The sequence below is a fragment of the Acomys russatus genome, chromosome 28 (genome assembly GCF_903995435.1).
Source record: "Acomys russatus chromosome 28, mAcoRus1.1, whole genome shotgun sequence".
NCBI classification, from domain to species: Eukaryota; Metazoa; Chordata; class Mammalia; order Rodentia; family Muridae; genus Acomys; species Acomys russatus.
Window position 1 is genome coordinate 23,360,308 of NC_067164.1, and position 20,393 is coordinate 23,380,700.

General features: G+C 41.4%; 1 protein-coding gene across 1 annotated transcript in view; it reads right to left on the reverse strand.

Moving 5' to 3' along the window:
* Nucleotides 1–7,593: 7,593 nt before the first annotated feature.
* Nucleotides 7,594–20,393, reverse strand: part of Lin54 (lin-54 DREAM MuvB core complex component) — a 69,870-nt gene continuing 57,070 nt past the window's right edge. Inside the window, exons 12-13 of the mRNA XM_051170211.1 lie at nucleotides 9,576–9,778; nucleotides 7,594–7,808 (exon numbers count right to left, since the gene is read on the reverse strand). Coding sequence (XP_051026168.1) covers nucleotides 7,607–7,808; nucleotides 9,576–9,778 — 405 coding nt within the window. The 3' untranslated portion in view covers nucleotides 7,594–7,606. The remainder of the gene's footprint in view (nucleotides 7,809–9,575; nucleotides 9,779–20,393) is intronic.

The window sequence follows — 20,393 nt, forward strand, 5'->3', positions numbered from 1 at the left end:
TATCCTTGTGCCTTTCATTTTCTTCACGGCTAATATACTGACAGCTTCTCACCTGCACGTCTAACATCTCTTCAGGCGCAGGGTCTGCTCTATCTTTTATACACACTTTGGAAGGTTCCTTTCTTATTGAATATTATATATTCCGGACATATGTGTAATTTCATATGTTAAACTATTTAAGATTGTGGCTTTCTGTTTTCATGCCAATGCCATTTGAAAAACATGTAATTTTTTTTTATTATTATGAGGTCTGGGGATGTAGCTCAGTGTGTACGGTGCTTGCTAAGCATGCATAAGCCCTAGGTCTGATCCTACGCTAAGAAGGGCATGGCTTGTCAGGGAAGGTACTTGCTGCCAAGCTTCATGAGCCGAGCTCAATCTCTGGGACCCATGTGGGCGAGGAGAGAACCAGCTCCTCTGACCTCCATCCACATAATAGTGCATGGTGGCACACACTTGTGATTGCAGCCCTTGGGAGGTGGGGGCAAGAGAGCAGGAAATTCAAGGTAGAAGCTGGAGGTGGCTCAAGGGCTGAGGGCCCTGCCCTTAAGCTGACAGCCTGACTTCCACCCTGGCGCCTAAATCATGCATGGAGAAAAGCGGCTCCCCCCCCCCACCGGCCCCCTCCTCTGCCTTTCCGTCTACACATACACACTGACGCCCACAGTCATGCTCAGCTACATAGTGTGCTGTGGGGGCCAGCCTGGCCTACACTAGATTCCATCTCAAAAAACAGGTTTCTTGATTAGTCTAGTATTTTTCCAGTTAAAGCATCCTTTCTCATGTCAAGGTCCTAGCCGTTTTCTTGCATTTTTAATATTTAGTAGTCTGGGCTCTACACTTAAGTTACTGTGTTTTGTTTAGGTTGTTGTCAGTTTGACACGGCTAGAGCCACCTGGGGTGAGGGACCTCAAATGAGAAAATACATTCATTAGAGTGCTCCCCAGGCAAGATTTGGGGGTGTTTTCTTGACTGATGTGGGTGCTCCTGGGAGTCTAATAAAGCAAGCTGACCCATGAGTGTGGGGAGCAAGCCTGCGGTCTCCCTCATGGCCTCTATTCCAGTTCCTGCCTTGAGTTCCTGCTCAGTGACAGACTAGAAATACAAGAGGAATAAACCCTTTCCTGCTCAGGGTGCTTCTGGTCAGTGTTTTATGGCAGCAATTGAAAGCAAACCCTGAGTTACAATCTGCTTTTGGTTGACTTAGATGTAAAGACTGTGTTTTAAAGTGCAGATAACCCAGCACTAATTGTCTCAGACTGCTTTCCACACTGAACTATATCGTTCTGTCAAACACTGACCAATAGACGTGCGAGTCTATGTCTACTCTATGTTCTGTAGATCTACTGATCTGTCATTTCACCAAAGTCAGTCCTAACCACTGTAGCTTTAAGTCAGTTTTGAAATCAGGTATGAGTCCCCCAACTGCCTGTTTACACATCTGTTTTGGATACTGGGTTTTTTTTTTCCTTTCCATTTACTTGTTAATATTTACATGTATTTGTGCAGGGAGTTTGATTGGAGTTCCACTCAGTCTATAGATAAATTTAGGAAGAAATGGCATAACACTGCATTTTAAAATATAACACATGGCATATCTTTTCATATCACTGTTTTCTAATTTTCCGCACATGGACTATGTGCACACACATATTTCATACTTTTGATGCTATTATAAATGGCTTCCGTTTCTAAATGCTTATTGCTTGGGTGTGGACATCCATCTGACTCTTGCTCATTGACACCTTTCATTCAATTCTGATTTTTCTGTGCAGGCAATCACATCACCTAAACACAGGCTTGTCACTCATTTCCAGTACGTCTCTCCCCTTGTCTGATGAAATAAAGAATTACAAAGCAGTGAGTGGGAAGGCCTTGTTCCCAGTCTCAGAGAAAACTGGCTTACCACAAGTGTGGCTCACTGTGGTTTTGCTGTTGTTGTTGTTGTAGACAGGCTTTCTCTGTGTAGCCCTGGGTGTCCTGGACTTGCTTCTGCCTCCTGAGTGCTGGGATTAAAGTTATGTGCCACCATGGCTTGCTTCACTGTGGCATTTTGTAAATGCTCTTTATCTGGTTATTCTTCATTTGCTTCAGAGTTGGTTGGTTTTTTTTGTTTTTGTTTTTGTTTTTTAATTATAAATGGGTGCTGACTTTTTTCCTGCACTTTTGGCAAAATAATCTTGAAATATAATTCACATGCCATAACACTCAATATTTTTAAAAGTATACAATTCAGAATTCTTCTATATTCACCATCACTTCCTGCAACTTTTTTGTTTGTTTGAGGCAGGGTTTCCTCTGTGTAGCCCTTGCTGTCCTGGACTAATTTTTTAGATCAGGCTGGCCTGTTGCTCGCCAAGATGCGCCTGCCTCTGCCTCCAGAGTGCTGGGACTAGAGGCGTGCGCCACCACGCTTGGCTACTTCCTGCAACTCCCAAGACCTGCAACTCTTAAAGATGTGACTGTCGTTTATGTACATAAATCCAGTGAATTTCTTTTTTCTAAAGATTTATTTATTAGTCACACAGTATTCTGCCTGCATGTGGGCCTGCAGGCCAGAAAAGGGTGACAGACCAACCATTATAGATGGTTGTGAGCCACCATGTGGTTGCTGGGAATTGAACTCAGGACCTTTGGAAGAACAGCTAGTGCTCTTAACCTCTGAGCCATCTCTCCAGCCACAATCCAGTGAATTTCATTGGAATACTGACTCACACTTTTATTTCTGGTATAATGTATTCTTTTTATATAGTATCAGTTTTCCTTCGTTTTTTACAGAGTTACAAAAGTTCCAGTGACCTATCACCTTGAATATACTTAATATTTAGCAGAAGTTAAGAATGTCTTAAATGTGGCCACAAAAATTTATTATCTAAGAAAAATCTAATCTTTTTTAAAAGCCTTGGCCAATGTGGTGGTTCCCATTTTAATCCCAGAATTTGCAGGGGCAGAGGCACACAAAGGTCAGTGAGTTCCAGGCCAGGCTGGTCTACACAGCTGAGCTGCCTACTAGGTAAGCAAGATCAACATAGTGAGAACCCTGTCTCAAAAACAAACAAAACAAAACTACATGTTAGACTTGAAACCCACCCTGAGGTCACACATGCTTGCTTAGCATGTGTAAGGCCCTGGATTTAATCAGGCATCTAAACCAGGTGGGGTAGTGTACACCTTTAATCCCAGGACTTGGGAGACAGAGGCTGGCAGAACTCTGTGAGTTCGAGGCCAGCCTGGTCTCCAGAGTGAGTCCAGGACAGCCAAGGCTACACAGAAAAACCTGTCTCAAAAACCAAACCAAACCAAACCAAACAAACAAACAAAAATCAGGGATCTAAGAACCACTTGAAAAAAATAAAAATAAAAGGAGCTGAAAAGATGGCTCATCCTTTAAGAGCATTGGCTGGCTCTTTCAGAGGTCTTGAGTTCAATTCCCAGCACCGCAGGGCATCTCACAGCAGTCTATAATGGGATCTGATGCCCATATACATAAAATATATGAATAAATCTTAAAAAGAAAGAAACAAAAGCCACACACAGCTGAGGGCAGAGAGATGGTGCAGCAGTTAGGGGCTCATCCTGCTCTTGCTGAGGACTTGAGTTCTGGTTCCAGCACCTGGGTCAGGGCAGGTCCCAGCACCTGTAGTCCTGGCTGCAGGGGACCTGACAACTCTGGATGCTGGAGGAGGCACTCACACTCACTCACGTATTTGCTTGCAGACCCCCGGCCACATATACACAACTAAAAATAAATCTCTAAAAGGAGGCTTTAAAAACGCACCCCACACGACACACTGAGCATGGTGACACATGTGTCGTGGAATGGGAGGTGGAAGAGAGGGGGATCAGGGGTCAAGACTATCCTTCCTACTTACTGTGGGCAGCCTGAGACAATGCCTCAAAAATGCCAAAGCAACAGCCAACCAAGCCAAGTGAGTAAGTCACGTCTGTAAGTCCTCCCAGCACTCTGGAGAGCTGAGGCAGGAGGACTGCCGAGAAGTTGAGGCCAGCCTAGGTTAAACAGAGAAACACTGGGGGGTTGGGGAGGGGAAGGCCAGCCTAGGCTAAATAGGGAGACAGGGAAAACCAAAATAAACACAAACAAGAACCTCACATCTGATCTAAAGATAAAAGAAACTGTAACAGGAACTGGGAGGTAAGCTTAAATAACTTACCTAATAGAAAACAGCTTCACTACTTGGGGATGCAGGTCAGTAGCAGAGCACTTGCCAGCATGCATGAGGTCCTAGGTTCAATCGCTGACAGCGCAAAATAAGTGATAACAGCAACAACAGGAGACACTTCAACAGTAACATTTAGCTGCTTGGTTCTGGGGCTTTCAGTGGATGCGCCAGGAACACTGCGCAGGGTGTCTGTGTGCCACAGGGCTTTGGGTGCAGTGCAGGAGTGCAGTGGGTGCAGGGTGTCTGCCACAGGGCTTTGGGTGCAGTGCAGGAGTGCAGTGCATGCAGGGTGTGTGCCACAGAGCTGTGGGTGCAGTGCAGGAGTGCAGTGTGTCTGCTACAGGGCTGTGGGTGCAGTGCAGGAGTGCAGTGCGTGCAGGGTGTCTGCCACAGAGCTGTGAGTGCGGTGCAGGAGTGCAGTGCGTGCAGGGTGTCTGCCACAGGGCTGTGGGTGCGGTGCAGGAGTGCAGTGGGTACAGGGTGTCTGCTACAGGGCTGTGGGTGCAGTGCAGGAGTGCAGTGCGTGCAGGGTGTCTGCCACAGAGCTGTGGGTGCGGTGCAGGAGTGCAGTGCGTGCAGGGTGTGTGCCACAGGGCTGTGGGTGCGGTGCAGGAGTGCAGTGGGTGCAGGGTGTCTGCCACAGGGCTGTGGGTGCGGTGCAGGAGTGCAGTGCGTGCAGGGTGTCTGCCACAGGGCTGTGGGTGCGGTGCAGGAGTGCAGTGGGTGCAGGGTGTCTGCCACAGGGCTGTGGGTGCGGTGCAGGAGTGCAGTGCGGGCAGGGCTGCTCAAGGTCCAGAGCTCATCTCCAACTCCACAAAGACAGACCAGAATGCCTAAGGGACCGGTTTGCCCAGAGGCAGAGCTGCAGGTCCTAGGAGAGCTTCAATGATGTGAATTCCTTTTCTAATCAGCATTATAGACAAAAATAGAAAAACTTTCTGAAGCTATATTTATTCACATTTTACGTAAGGCTGCAAAATGTCTCTTATGAAGTATCAAAAGAAGGGGAAGCTAAGGCAGCCCACCCTCCTCCTTCCGCAGCCAACGAGCCGCGCGCTTCAGTCCCTACAACACCAAGCTTCCACCTCACAGGTAAGACCTACGGGCTGTGTTTACCTCTTCAGAGTCACAAGAACTAAGAGCGATGATCACACAGCATCATGTATCGAAAGTAGACGGCATTTCTGCCTCAGCAGCAGAGAAGTACAGACATATTCTCACTTCAATGCAATTCATAGTAATGAATTATGCAAAGTTATCTTTAAAGTTTTTTTCAGAAATAATGTCAAATGTACTGAAAATCAGGTGACTTACAAGGTTTCCTGCATGGTAAATGGTTAAAACTGGTATTATTAAACTAAAGAAAAAATGCAAAACTTTTTTTTTTACAGAATAGTATAAATGTTTATTTTCTGTATGATTTATTCCTCTGCCCTGTTTTTACAATATAGAAAAGTGTATTTTTGAATAGCTCTAGTAAATATAATCTTTCTACTTTGGGATGTAAATAGGGCTTTAAAATTATATACCGAACCCTCCCCAAATAATCTTGTGAAATTTGCGAATTTCTGTGGCTATTAACTTTGTTCAGCAATTTGATGCAAATGCCTAATACAAAAGTTGTTTAGTGAGAACCACACAGGAAGAAAGGGACTGATACTTTAGAAAGCTTCTTAAAAATCAGAACTAGTAGCATTGGATTGCACCTTCAGATTTTACAAGCAAAACATTCTTAAACAATGCCATCATACATAATCTACAATTATAACCAAAAATTCACAAACATTTTGTGCACACTGTATATAAATACATATCACAATGGTGCAATTAGAATGAACACATAATATATACAAAATGAACAAAGCTTATGTTTAGACGAAAAACTTATTGCAGTCTTTTGAAAAATAACTTGATTAGATATTATTTTGTCCTCTTAGACTAATTTACATTTATACAGAGTTTACTTAGACACGCTAGCCTGAGGTGCTGAGAACGCCTGCATTATCTACATTTAAAGTTACTGCACTATAATTTTATAAATCCACATTGTAAAAGGAGGGTACTTTAATGAATAACGGAATCCTCTTGGGGTTAATTTCTATTACCTATATCTTTCATGTTCATATGAACATATGTACATACTTACTACATACAACTATAGAGTCCTTGTAGGAAGGGTAATAATCATATGCTAACAATTACCAAGGATTAAGGTACCTTACAAAATGCCTCGATTCCAACATATTTCCCCCTTGTCATAAACTCAAGAGTCCTATTACAGCAGGCTCTCAAGTTCATACAGTTTTTAATTATTGAAGATGATTTAGGTTGTTTTTGCAAGTCTGAGAACATACATACTTTAGCTTACCAAATCACTGGCTAAAGACAATGTTATATTAAACTTCCTTTATAAAAAGCTCACTATAATTGTGGAAGCTGCTAGGAGACCATATCAGTAAATCAGGTAAGAGTCACATATTGATTCAAACTTAGCTCCAAAGGTCTACAGAGAACTGTGTGCATAAAAACTGCATTATACATAATCTCACAGTTTTGTGTCCTTGCTTCTCAATCCAAGCCAAATGTTGTACTTGATGCTTATGAGTTCTACATTATGACATAAAATGCTTATTTGAGTCACACAGTCCTAATTTAGTACTTATCCATAATCACTTTGACAATTATTGCAAAACATACCACCTCCTTCAAAGAAAACGAAGACACCCAGGACGTGTTAGCCACTCCTCGTCACAGACACACTGCCCTCCTCTGAATTACTGTCCCTTAACATTCCATTTTCTTTAAAGAAAATATGTTTATATCTGAAAAGTGTGAAAGGGATTGTTTCCCCGCCCGATATTCCCAAGGAGACAACAAATAGTATTCCAGAATCCACCCTGAGAAGTGGATTTTTCTTAGAAGGATGGTGTTTTCTAAACAAAATGTTAGTTGACTATGTTTCATTAAGAACCTGGTTGTGTGGACACTCTACCTGTGAATGTTCTGGAGCCAAAGAATGGGAAACACCCATGGTGCTTTAGCTCCGTCTACTGAACAAAGTCATGCAACACCATACATTGTAAATGACTTACAATAATTTATAAATGTTCTTTGTCAAGAGAATCAGAAAGACAGAACATCTAATTCTTAAGAAATCCAAGCAAATTAAAAATATATATATATATAATACAATGAATGAATTTTTAAAGAAAAAAATTTAGAAGGGACATAGGCAGAATAACTAAGATTTAAAATGTACTAATTTCTTCATTTAAAATTCCTTCTCTTTCAATATTATAGTTTCAGGTCTCTTATAACAAGGGATGAATTAAAATACAGTAATTGTTAAACTATCTTCTAAAAAATCAAGTGTCCTGGCACCTTAAATTTTCTGTACAGTTCCACATCAGTCTTTTGTACAAGAGTTAGCAGTGCATGGCACAAGGGTCACTTTTTGCTTTTCCTGCAGAGTTGATGACGCTCATCAAACACCGTCCAAATTCCTCTAGAATCATGCGCTCTGCCGCCGCCTTTGACTTGCCCTTCTTGTCTGCCTGCTCTGCCTGGGCAAGAAGGCAGTTACACGTGGCTTCAGCTACTTCTTTAGTTACAAATGTGAATGGCAATCTGAAATGATTTTTGAGAGAGAAACACAGGTGATCATGGGGTGACCTGAGACGCCACTGGTACGTTCATGCTGCAGCCACGTAAGGGCATGAGGGCTGTGAGAGGAGCGTACGCTCAAGCGCTCTGAGGAAGGGTGGTCTCGGGGAGCACATCTAAACTACTTACCAGGAAATGCATTTAGCACAAAGTACATCATTTACTCCTCTGACAATGTTATGCAGCTGAAGAAAAGATGGAACTCTATATGTCTACTGGAGGTTCCGACCACTTGAATCTCCTCGCTGTGGAAAGGCTTCACGAATGCTTCCACTTCAGCATTTGCTACATCAGTGGCCCTCAACCTCCCTAACGCTGCCAGCATTACCGCTCATGCTGTGATGACCTCCGACCGTAAAATTATTTTTGTTGCTACTTCATAACTGTAATTTTGCTACTTTTATAAATCATAATGTAAACATCTGATATGCAGGATAGTTTCAGGAAACCCTTACGAAAGGGTCATTTGACAACCCCCCCCCCAAGGGGTTGCGACCCACAGGCTGAGAACCAGTGTAAAAAGATCATTTGAATGGTTTATTCTCTTAATAATTTCTCAAATTAATCACTAATACACTGCCTACTATAATCCAATTCTAAATTACTGTGTTAACAGCAGGCCTTGAAAAATACTGGCAACAGAAATGTTTCCTGCAGTTTGCAGAACTCTGGGACCAAAGACAGAGTGCTTTCACTGTAGACTAAGAAGTAACTCTAGTAGGAAACGTAGGCCTGCTTATTTTCGTCCTTCTAGTATTTATTCTAAACACTTTGATATGTATTCTTTTCAGTTAAAGGTGTGTTATATACTATATATATAATACTTTTGTTTATTTTTGTTTAGTTAATCAATTGCTTAGTTTTGTTTTATTTATATATTTGGTTTTTTGAGATAGTGTTTCTCTGTATAGCTCTAGCTGTCTTGGAACTTGCTTTGTTGGCTGGTCTCAACTCAAGAACCCACCTGTCTCTGCCTCCCGCGTGCTGTGCCCCCATGCCCAGGTGCTTATATTTTGTTTTGTTTTGTTTTAAGATGGGGTCTTGCTCTATTGCACAGACTGCCTAGAATTCTAACTGGTTGCTGCCTCAGCCCCTGGGCAGCTAAGGGCAGCAGCACGGCACCAGTGCTCAACCTGAGGTCAAGTTCTCCACTGCAGAGCAGCAGTCTAGGAAAGCAGAAAACGTGAGACACGGCACTGCAGTGCACTCGGGAGGGCGGTACAGGATGCGCAAGTGTTCTGAGAACACAGGCAATGCAGGACAACCACGGGAGTGAGGAGCCACAGTGAAGAAAGTGGAACACCCTGGCTTTCTTAAGAGTTTCTTCAGATACAGACTTACCTTGAGTCAGGAGAGAGCAATCCAGCTAGATTATCCATAGAAAACAAATCATTGCTATGCACTATGGAACGGCACAGCTTTTCTATTACTCTTCAACTTACTTAAAAAGTAAGATGAAGCTGGGCATAGTGCCGCACGCCTTTAATCCCAGCATTCAGGGAGGCAGAGGCAGGCAGATTGCTGTGAGTTTGAGACCAGCCTGGTCTAGAAAGGGAGTTCAAGGATAGTTAAGACTACACAGAAAAACCCATCTCAAGAAACCAAAAGATAGAAGAAAAATGGAAAATTCAGGTCGACAACAGCTTAGAGCCCAAATCTAACTTTGTCTTCCTAAAAAGAACATTTGAAAAACAGGTAAAAAGAGGTTTTTTTTTAAAAATATTGACTTACTTTCCTCCTCCACTGTTTAGAGCTGGGGTTGGCCTCGTGAGCAGGTCTGAGATCTGAGAGGATAACTTGGTCTTTGCTGCTGTCTGCTGCTGGACCCTGACTTCAGCGGCATCTGCCAAGTGCATCAGTGTCTTTCGTTCTGGGCTTTCTTCAAAATTCTTGCAGCCAATGCATTTGCATATGGAGGAGCACATTATTTTTGCCTGAAAGATTTACCAAAGGGAAGTTTCCAAATCAAAAGTAGAAAATATTATTGTAAGTAGATTCTCAACAGAAAAATAATAGCATTATCCTGTCAACTGATGTCTTAGATGAAAACATGATCTGCTGACAAAGGCTGTGCCTGTGGGTAAATCAAGAGTTGACTGAGACCAGGGCTTCACTCAAGGTCCCTCAGCTCTCTTGCACCCTGACTATATATAGTCTCATCCAGATAGGATTAGCATTTTCTTCAGAATGAATATAAATAAGACATACATTTTTTTGGTGTTTTGTTTTTATTATTATTATTTCATTTATTTATTTATTTATTTATTTATTTATTTTGGTTTTTTGAGACAGGGTTTCTCTGTGTAACCTTGGCTGTCCTGGACTCACTTTGTACCCCAGGCTGGCCTCAAACTCACAGCAATCCACCTGCCTCTGCCTCCCAAGTGCTGGGATTAAAGGTGTGCGCCACCATGCCCAGCATGACATAAATTTTTTTTAAAAGAAGTCACTAAGAATCTAACCACTCAGTCAAATCACCATTAACATGTCAGTGACCTCACATTTATACAGACTCACAATTTCACATTAAAGGATTTCATACCTGGGCTTGGTTCAGATGATACAGAAAAGCTGTCATTAATTTGAGGCCAGCCTAGGCTACAACTGTGACACCTTATCTCAAAAGGTGGATTTCAAGCATTGTTTTTGCCTCCATTACTGAATTAGACTCCCAAGCTCTTCAGTAACTCACATCCATAAACTTATGTGTTCTATTATGTGAAAATATAAAGCATGTCTACATGAAAACACAGACTGAAGCTAGGGGTACAGCCCAAACCCACAATCCTAGCACTTGGGAAATGGAAGCAGGACGATCAGTAGGTCAAGGCCAACCTGAGCTGGATATGAACTAAGGCCAGCCGAGGCTACATGAGACCTTGCTTCAAAAATAACACATACACATATAAAATAAATAATCTTGAAAACCAGCGACTAAAAAATACAACTCTCCCTTTCGGAACCACCGCCTGCTTTGGTGCACCCCCACTCCTCACACTTCACATCTCATGAAGAACCTTCTCCCAGACACCCAGCACAGCCAGTCCTGATGTGAGGAGCCACATTTCTGGGTTATTTATTTCTCTCATAATCGATGTATATTTTGTTTACAGTTATTGGGAAACAAAGTAACTCATGAAAAGGTTTTTTGATGGGAAGATTATTCAAATAAATCTTCTATTTCTCTTTCTCTGTGTAGCCTTGGCTGTGCTGGACTCACTCTGTAGACCAGGCTGGCCTCGAACTCAGAGATCCGCCTGCCTCTGTCTCCCAAGTGCTGGGACTAAAGGCGTGTGCCATCACGCCTGGTTACATTTTTTTTTTTTTTTTTTAATAAAACTCCAAGTGTATTTTAAGTGATGTGGGTAGGCTGCTTTTTCTAGTTCTAATACCTCTCACGTCACCAAAAATGTATACATTAAGGCTTTCTGGCATTTCCGAAAACAATGGGCACTATAACTCTTTTTACTATATTCCTGAATAATTTTTTGGTTGTTTTTGAGATGGTTTTTCTACATAGCTCTGGATGTCCCAGAAATAACTATGTAAACCAGGGAGTCACCAGGCTTCCAATGCGATGAGGGAGGACATGAAAGATAAAAGCACACTGTTCTTTACATCTTCCTAACTCTTGGAGACTTTCAGCAGAGGGAACATATCAGCAATGAACGTTCTTGTATTTTTTAAAGACAGTGTTTTTCTGTGTAGCCCTGGCTGTTCTGGAATTCACTTTGTAGACCAGGCTGGCCTCAAACTCACAGAGATCCGCCTGCCTCTTAAATTAAGGGTGTGCACCACAACCACCACCTTCCCACAGCAGTGAGCATTCTTAACCAGTGAGCCATCTCTCCTGTTCCAGATTTGTATTAGGAAGACACTAACAGAGCACAGAAAAGAAATTATAACATGCTATCTACTGATTTGCTAATTCAGCCTCTCCAGGAGTTCAAGAGGAACTGAGGATAACACAAGAAAGGCCGAAGCATTTGGACGTCATGCAGAGCCACGCATAATCATGTAAAATTTGAGGATAGGAACAAGAAATGTAAATTATTGTCCAGAGGTAAGGCAACAGGACGCAAAGCCATTTTAACTCAATGTCAAAGAAACAACAAAAAACTCAAACTGTTGGAAAACATCACCAATTAACCACTCCCTCCTCATGGCTTGATAGCTTCCTAGTTTTTTGTTTTATGTTTTTGTTTGTTTGTTTTGCAAATAAATTATAGAATGACAAATCAAACACTTTCTAACCATCCCACTAAATATTGACTTCTACTAATCTATAGACTGTTAACCAGTTCAATTGAATGATTAGGTTCACGTATGTTTGAGGTTCCTGAGCGAGCCTGTCCTGACTGCTCTGTGCCACAGACACAGACTGACAACACCTCTAACTTACCTTTAGAGCAAAGCTGTTTTTTCATGCTTTCAAAGTTATAGACTTGTTTTGTGCATACTCATTCTGAGTGTTCTATGACATAGCTTATAACCACAAGCCAAATGTTTTATGAGTTATTCCAATAAAAATGCAAAAATATTCTAGCATTAGGTACAAAATTGGCTTGCTGGACCTCCAAGATGTCAAAAAATTAAAGAGCTCACATACAAATAAATACTCAATAAAATACTTGCAAACTTAATCCAGGAACACATCAAACCTATCATCCACCATGATCAATTAGGCTGCAGGGGTGCAGGGATGGTTCAATATATGAAAATCCATTAATGTAATCCACCATATAACAAACTGAAAGAAAAAAACCACATGGTCATCTCATTAGATGCTAAAAAAGTCTGTGACAAACTCCAACACCCCCATGTTATACCTAAATACAATGAAGACAATATACAGCATGCCAATAACCTACATCAAAGTAAATGGAGAGAAATTTAGTGTAATCCCACTAATACCAGGAACAAGATAAGGCTGCCTACTCTCTCCGTATCTTTTCAATATAGTACTTGAAGTTCTAGCTAAAGCAATACAACAACTAAAGGAGATCAAGGAGATATAATTTGGAAAGCAAGAAGTCAAAGTATCCCAATTCGCAGATGATATGACAGTATACACATACACATATGACCTAAAAACATTCTACCAGAGAACTCCTATACCTAATAAATAGCTGGAAACAAAATTTTAAAAATTCAGTAGCCCTCCTTTGTACAAATGATAAAGAGGATGGAGAGATGGCTCAGAGGTTAAGAGCACAGACTATTGTTCCAAAGGTCCTGTGTTCAATTCCCAGCAACCACATGGTGGCTCATAACCATCTATAATGAGATATGGTGCCCTCTTCTGGCCTGAGAGTGTATGTGCAGACAGAACACTGTATACATAATAAATATATCTTTAAAAAAAAAAAAAGAGGATGAAGAAGTTAGTGAAACAATACCCTTCACTATAGCCATAAATAATATAAAATAGAATTCTAATCAAGGAAGTGAAAGACCTGCATGAGAAGAACTTCAAGTCTTTGAAGAAAGAAAACAAATAAGATATAAGAAGACGGAAAGATCTCCCATGCTCATGGATTGGTAGGATTACTAGTAAAAATGGCCATCTTACCAAAAGCAATCCACAGATTCAGTGCAATTCCCATCAAAATTCCAACACAATTCTTTACAGACCTAGAAAGAGCAACTCTCAACTTCATATGGAAAAATAAAAAGCCCAGGATAGCTAAAATAATCCTGTACAATAAAAGAATTTCTAAAGGTATCTCCAGCCCTGAATTCAAGCTATACACAGAGCTATACTACAGAACAAATTAAGACTGACAATGCTCTATCGTATGTCTCTAATAAAATGAAACATTTTTTTGTGTATTAAAACATAAAACATGTTACAGGTATACCACATAATCCTACAGGACAAGCAGTCATTCAAAGATCCATTCGTACTTTAAAAGAAATGCTTATCAAACAAAGAGAGGTACCAAAGACCCCCAGAGATAGATTACATGATGCAAGGGCTGCTGAGAGACACTGAGTTATAGAAAAACCTGCTGAATTAGATCAGCCTGTCTATTTCAAAGACATTTTGACCTCAGAATGGAGAACAGGAAATGTGTTACGCTGGGGTAGAAGTTTGCATATGTTCATACAGGAAAGGAGAAATTATGGGTTCGGTCAAAACTGATAAAAAATCAGATATGAAAAAGGAAGACCCTGGAGATCTTATGCGCACGCATGCACGCACACACACAAAAGAAGAAGGAGGAGGAGGAGGAGGAGGAGGAGGAGGAGGAGGAGGAGGAGAGAAGAAGAAGAAGAAGAAGAAGAAAGAGGAGGAGGAGTAGAGAAAAGAAGAAGAAGAAGAAGAAAAGAGAAGAGAAGAAGAAGAAGAAGAAGAAGAAGAAGAAGAAGAAGAAGAAGAAGAAGAAGAAGAAATTAGGAAGACAAAGCAAAATGGTAAGTTGATGGGAGCTGGAGCTCAAGGCCTTCTAGCTGCAAGGTGTTTGTCAGCACGTTCTGGAAAGGGCCCACTGATAGGATTTAGCAACAACTAAATTCCAAGGAACAATGGACAGGGCATCACTTGTTGAAGCCTAAGTTGGCACAACCGACCCAAGACTTAGACCTTTGTCTCCTTGCTTGATTTTTGAAGAATTTGACTGGAATTGAAATGAAATATTTGAGCAGGGTAGTGGTGGCACATGCCATTAATCCCAACACAATGGAGACCAGCCTGGTCTCCACAGTAAGCCAGGGTATGACGCCCTGCTGATAAAATAAGTTACAGAGACGGCCTAGGATTTAAAATGAAAAAATTTCCTTAAATTTACTATGTAAGTTCCTTTTTCTTAATAATGGATTGTATGTCCTTACTGATCTAAAGGGCGGATACACATCAATCTTAGGGTTCATATAAGGAAAAATGATGTCACTGCTCTAAAAAAGGCCAGCCAGCTCCTTACAAGTGGAGACTCCACGGTAGATCTGGTGCCAAAGGGTTAATTGGCATAAAAGGTATATTCTGTTAGTCAATGTGTTGGCGGGAAGACAGACATACAAACTCCATGCCTGCCACATCGAAAAGCCTCTGTATGCTGAGTTGAGGTGTCACTGCTGTGGCATCCAGCTTATCCCTCTATGTGAGCCACTTTTACAAGGGACAGGTGGTGGTCATGCCGGATGCAAAGAAACACAGAGAACTTACAGGTGGCAAACTACACATCAACCTAGTTAGGTCCCAGAAACTCAAAGGCTACATTTCATATGCTTAGAAGATGGAAGCGTCCATCCCCTATGGAGAGAAAGGGGTCAGACAACCCCCCACAACAAATGTGAAAACCCTGGTACAAGATGCCTAGGGTAAGCTTAATGCATTTCTCTCAGGGCAACCAGCCTGTCTCTACAATGGGATACATTTTCTCGAGAAGCAGGTCGCAGCCTGGCCTACACAGCAGGCGCCATAGAGCCTAGAGAAGGACATTTAGAGTAAAAGGTGACCGCGTCCACCCCCTGTAGAGAGAAGGGATGAGGCAAAAACATCTGCAACAAATGTAAAAACCGAGGTACAAGATGCCTATGGTACGCATAAACTCTAAAATACAATGGGAGTTTATATATACAAAGTTTATTTAAAGCTTAATGCCTTTTCTTTTGCTCAGGGCAACCAGCCTGTCTCTACAATGAGAGGCTTTCTCTCAGGAAGCAGGTCGCAGCCTGGCCTACACATCAGGTGCCACAGAGCCCAGAGAAGGACATTTAGAACTACACAATCTTGTTTTGATTTCAATATGATAATGATGGTATGTTCATTGTTAATGGTGATGTTAAGTTTTGTCTTTAAAAGAGGTCAAAATAAAACAGACCTAAATAAAAGAGAGACTGCTAACTTAAGAAAGTCTATGTTTACATGAATATAAACTGCATAACAAGAAGTCAACTTATATTGCTAATCCCACTACATGGGAATAGCTCTGAGACTGGCTGAGACATGAATGTCTATGCATAGCCAAAGCTTCCTGTTGGTTACAGAATCCCCATGATTTATTATTAGATGCCATTCTTCATATGGCATGGATGAAGATTTACAGATGTCTTTCTCCTGCTCATACAAAGAGCAGAGAACCAGCCTTAATTGTTCTGTGCATCCTGCACACCTAATATATTCATAGTTTTAGGACTGTATAATGCTTGTCAGAAATTGTATGTTTTCAGAATGAAAGAACCAGACACTGACACTAGATCAGACCTGACAGGATTCATTCCTCCAGCATGCTGAGACGCTGACATCCTGCATCCTTCATGTTCCAGGCCCAAGTGCTTCGGTTGCTGTTCCTCATCAGAGAAGGACAGCTTCAAAGAAGGCTCCTGATCCGAAATGATCCAACATTTCAGACTGTCCCACACAGGACTTATATTTAGCCTGGAATTTTTAAACATTTAGAGACTGGACCACAAATACTATTCCTAACTTGTTAACCATTTTTCCCCCCAATTTTATTTGGGCCCCTACATAGGTATTATTCATCCCAAAAAAGCCTGAAGAAACTTTAAGAGAAAGATGCCGGTTTCCCTTCAGGGGGTTTGGGTAGGTTTTTGGTTGCTTTCTTGGGTTATAGATGTTTACTGTCATTGGGAATTAGTTATAAGTTATTATTGGTCTTCTTCAGAGAGACGTCAAGGTTAGACTTAGGGATTTCTCTCTTTTCCTTTAACTTTCTTTCTTAGGTATGGAGATAGGGGTTAAAAGAAAGAAGAATATTGAAATATGTAGGGATGATAGCACAAAAAGTAGATTATTGAATCTACTCCTCAACTTCAGGCGGTAATTGTTACTGACAAAGTTAATTTTAACTCATTGATATAGAATTTTGTATATTGATACAAAATAAATTTAATTTTGATACATTAAACTAGAATTCAAATTTATTATTATTCTTTACATACATTATATATATTTCTACCCTAATATGAAGTATTATACACATACAAATCAATTAATACAAGGTTTATCTCTGATACGCTGAAAGTGCTATTACAAGCTATTTAGGATAAGCAATATAAGTTAATTCTTAGTTGATCAACTCATGGTCATGTCAAATACTGGTCTATTTTTATCACAGGAATATACATCCTAGATTTAATAGATAGGTTTGATTCTACAGATAGATAAGATGAAATAGATACAGTCTTCAAAAACCTCAGAGATCTACAGAATATGGCATTTAAAAAATTTTTTTTAATTACTATTATTTTAGGATTCTTTGGATAAGACAGGTTAACTTCTGGTAACACCCAGCCTACCTCAAAGAAGATGATGAGCATTGAAGAACCTCCTTATGGAGATGGCTTCAAATATGGCAAACCAGCCACTGGGCAAAAATGCCGTTGTATCTGCCACAGACAGAATTCTGCCTAAAATGGGCAAGCTTGGAAGCAGGCAGAGTCACCAGCCAAACCCTACCAAGACAGGGTAAACAAGTTCTCAATAGTTCCTCCTTCACAAATATGTCTGGCAGATATATTGGACCAGAAGGCTGAAGAAGATGCTCCAACATTAGAGAGAGTTTTGGGTGACTGATCAGGCAACAAACTGTCTCTGTCATTTTCTCATTTGGGAAGCCGCTAACCTGCACTTCCTGCTTACTTTGATAGTTAAATTGATTCCTTCTCAAGTCCCTGATGGGGTTGAAGACCATGTATTTATTTTTAAAATTAAGCTTAGTTGTTTAGAAGTTACGATGTTTTCAGGTCTAGAACAATGTTTTACATTGACAGAGATGAGATATGGTAGATATTGATTTACATTCGGAATTTTAGACTCACAAAAAAAAAAAAAAAAAAAAAAAAAAAAAAAAAAAAAGATGTTTTCTTCAAGGTTGCCAAATAGGAATAAGCAAAACACTATGAATGTAACATTTATATAATTCCTGATTGTTTTGTGGTTCTTCCTGCTGTATGTAGTTTATTGTATATATGTGTAATAATATAATGTATGGGTAAAGGGTGGCTTTTTAGTAAACTATGAAGGGGAATTGTGGAGGAATGCCTTGAGTAGGTATAGCAATTGCCAATAAAGAGCTGTTTGGCCAATCACCTGGGCAGAAGGACAGGAAGTGGAAAGGAGGATGTATACGGGGGAGGAACACAACAAGGATGGTGGAGCCAGTGGCTGGACAAAGAGACTGAGAGAATAGAAGCCGCCCCAGGAGTCATCAGACTGGCAAGGTATAGGTTTGTATGTGGGTTTTAAGGGTATGAGGATTAGAGTAGCTCAGATTCTGCCCAGCATAGTGCTTTCAGCTTAAAAATAAGGCATATTCTCTGTGTCCATCCTTCGGGAACTAGCTGGTTAAAGAAAACTACTGCCCTAATAATTTACTGTGTTAATTAATGTAGGAAGAATAAAAGGTACTTCTACAGAACACCATCAATAGGACAAAAACGATAGCCCAAAGAATGAGAAAAGATCTTCATCAACCCTACATCCAACAGAGGGCTGATATCCAAAATATATAAAGAGCTCGAGAAATTAGACACCAACAAACCAAATAACCCAATTTAAAAATGGGGTATGGAGCTAAACAGAGGAATCTCAAATGGTTGAGAAGCACTTAAAGAAACCCTCAATGTCTTTAGTCATCAGGGGAATGCAAACCAAAACGCAGAAGTGCAAAATCAAATCTGAGATTTCATCTTACACCCATCAGAATGGCTAAGATCAAAAAGTCAAGTGACAGCACATGCTGGCAAGGATATAAAGCAAAGGGCACACCCCTCCACTGCTGGGGGGAGTGCAAGGAAATCAATCTGGCGCTTCCTCAGAAAATTGGAAATAGTTCTATCTCAAGACCCAAATATACCACTCCTGGGTATGTACCCAAAAGACTCTACCATACCACAAGGACACTTGCTCAACTATGTTCACAGCAGCTTTATTCATAATTGGCAGAAACTAGAAACAACCTAGATGTACCTCAACCAAAGAATGGATAAAGAAACAGCAGTACATTTACACAATGGAATACTACTCAGCTATTAAAAATAAGGATATCATAAAACTTGCAGGCAAATGGATGGAACTAGAAAATACCATCTTGAGTGAGTTAACCCAGACCCAGAAAAACACACATGGTATATACTCATTTATAAGTGGATATTAGCTTTAAGCATAAGATAACCAGGCTACAATTTACAGACCAAAAGAAACTAAGGAGGACCCATGGGAGGATGCCTAGATCTCACTCACAAGGGGAAACACACATCTGAAGTAGATGGAGGGAGGGACCTAGGTGGGAGAGGACCAGGGGTACGGTCAGCAGGGGGCGGGGAAGAAGGCTGGGAGAGAGAACTGAAATCAGTGAGGTCACCTCTGGGATGGGGGAGGCTTCAAGGAGTCTACAGAGGTGGCCCTAGCTGAGGTTACTAGCAGCAGGGGACATGGAGCCTGAAAGTGCCATAGCCAGGTGTGACTTCCAGTGGAGGAGAGGAACACCAACCCACCCCAAAACCTTAACTCAAAATCTGCCCTGTCTATAAGTAGTGAAGGGATAAATGGAGCAGAGATTGAGGGAATGGCCAACCACTGACTGGCCCAACCTGAGAACACCCTATGGGAGAGAGCCAACCCCTGTCACTATTAATGCTACTCTGCTATGCTTGCAGACAGGAGCCTAGCATAGCTGTCCTCTGAGAGGCTTCATCCAGCAGATAATGAAAACAGATGCAAAGACTCTCATCCAAATAATAGGTGGAGCTCAGGGAATCTTGTGGAAGAGTCAGAGAAAGGGTTCAGGGAACAGGAGGGATCAAGGGTACCACAAGATCTACAGAGTCAACTAACCTGGGCCATAGGGGCTCACAGAGTCTGAACCACCAATCAAAGAGCGTGCATGGGCTGGGTCTAGATTCACTACACATATATAGCAGATGAGCGGCTTGTTCTTCATGTGGGTCTCCTAACAGTTAGAGCAGGGGCTGCCTCTGACTCTGTCTGCCTTTGGATCCCTTTCCCATAGCGCGGCTGCCTTGTCTGGTCTCAGTGTGAGAGGATGCATTTAGTCCTGCTGCGACTTGATGTGCTAGAGTGGTTGATACCCATGGGGGGGGCCTGCCCTTCTCTGAGGATAAGGGCATGGGGGTGTGATGATGGGCCTGGGAGGAGGGAGGGTGGCTACAATCAGGCTATAAAGTGAATTACAAAATAAAATAAAACAAAGACTTCACATACTTCTTATTTGTACTGACAGTGGAACTAATAATATAGCATTAGTTCCTGCTCTGAGAGGAGCTGACTTTTGGATTACATTATTTGTTGTGGATAAATATGTGCTGGGCTTAAGCATTCTGGGCAAGTGCTCTACCATTGAGCTGTATCAATCACTACTTGACTTTTTACATAGTAAATTCACAAATACTTAATTAGAAAGATACTGCACACAAAACCTTAATACGAGCTGGGCGTGGTGGTGCACACCTTTGATCCCAGCACTCGGGAGGCAGAGGCAAGTGGATCTCTGTGAGTTAGAGGCCAGCCTGGTCTACAAAGGGAGTCCAGGATACACAGAGAAACCCTGTCTCAGAAAAACAACA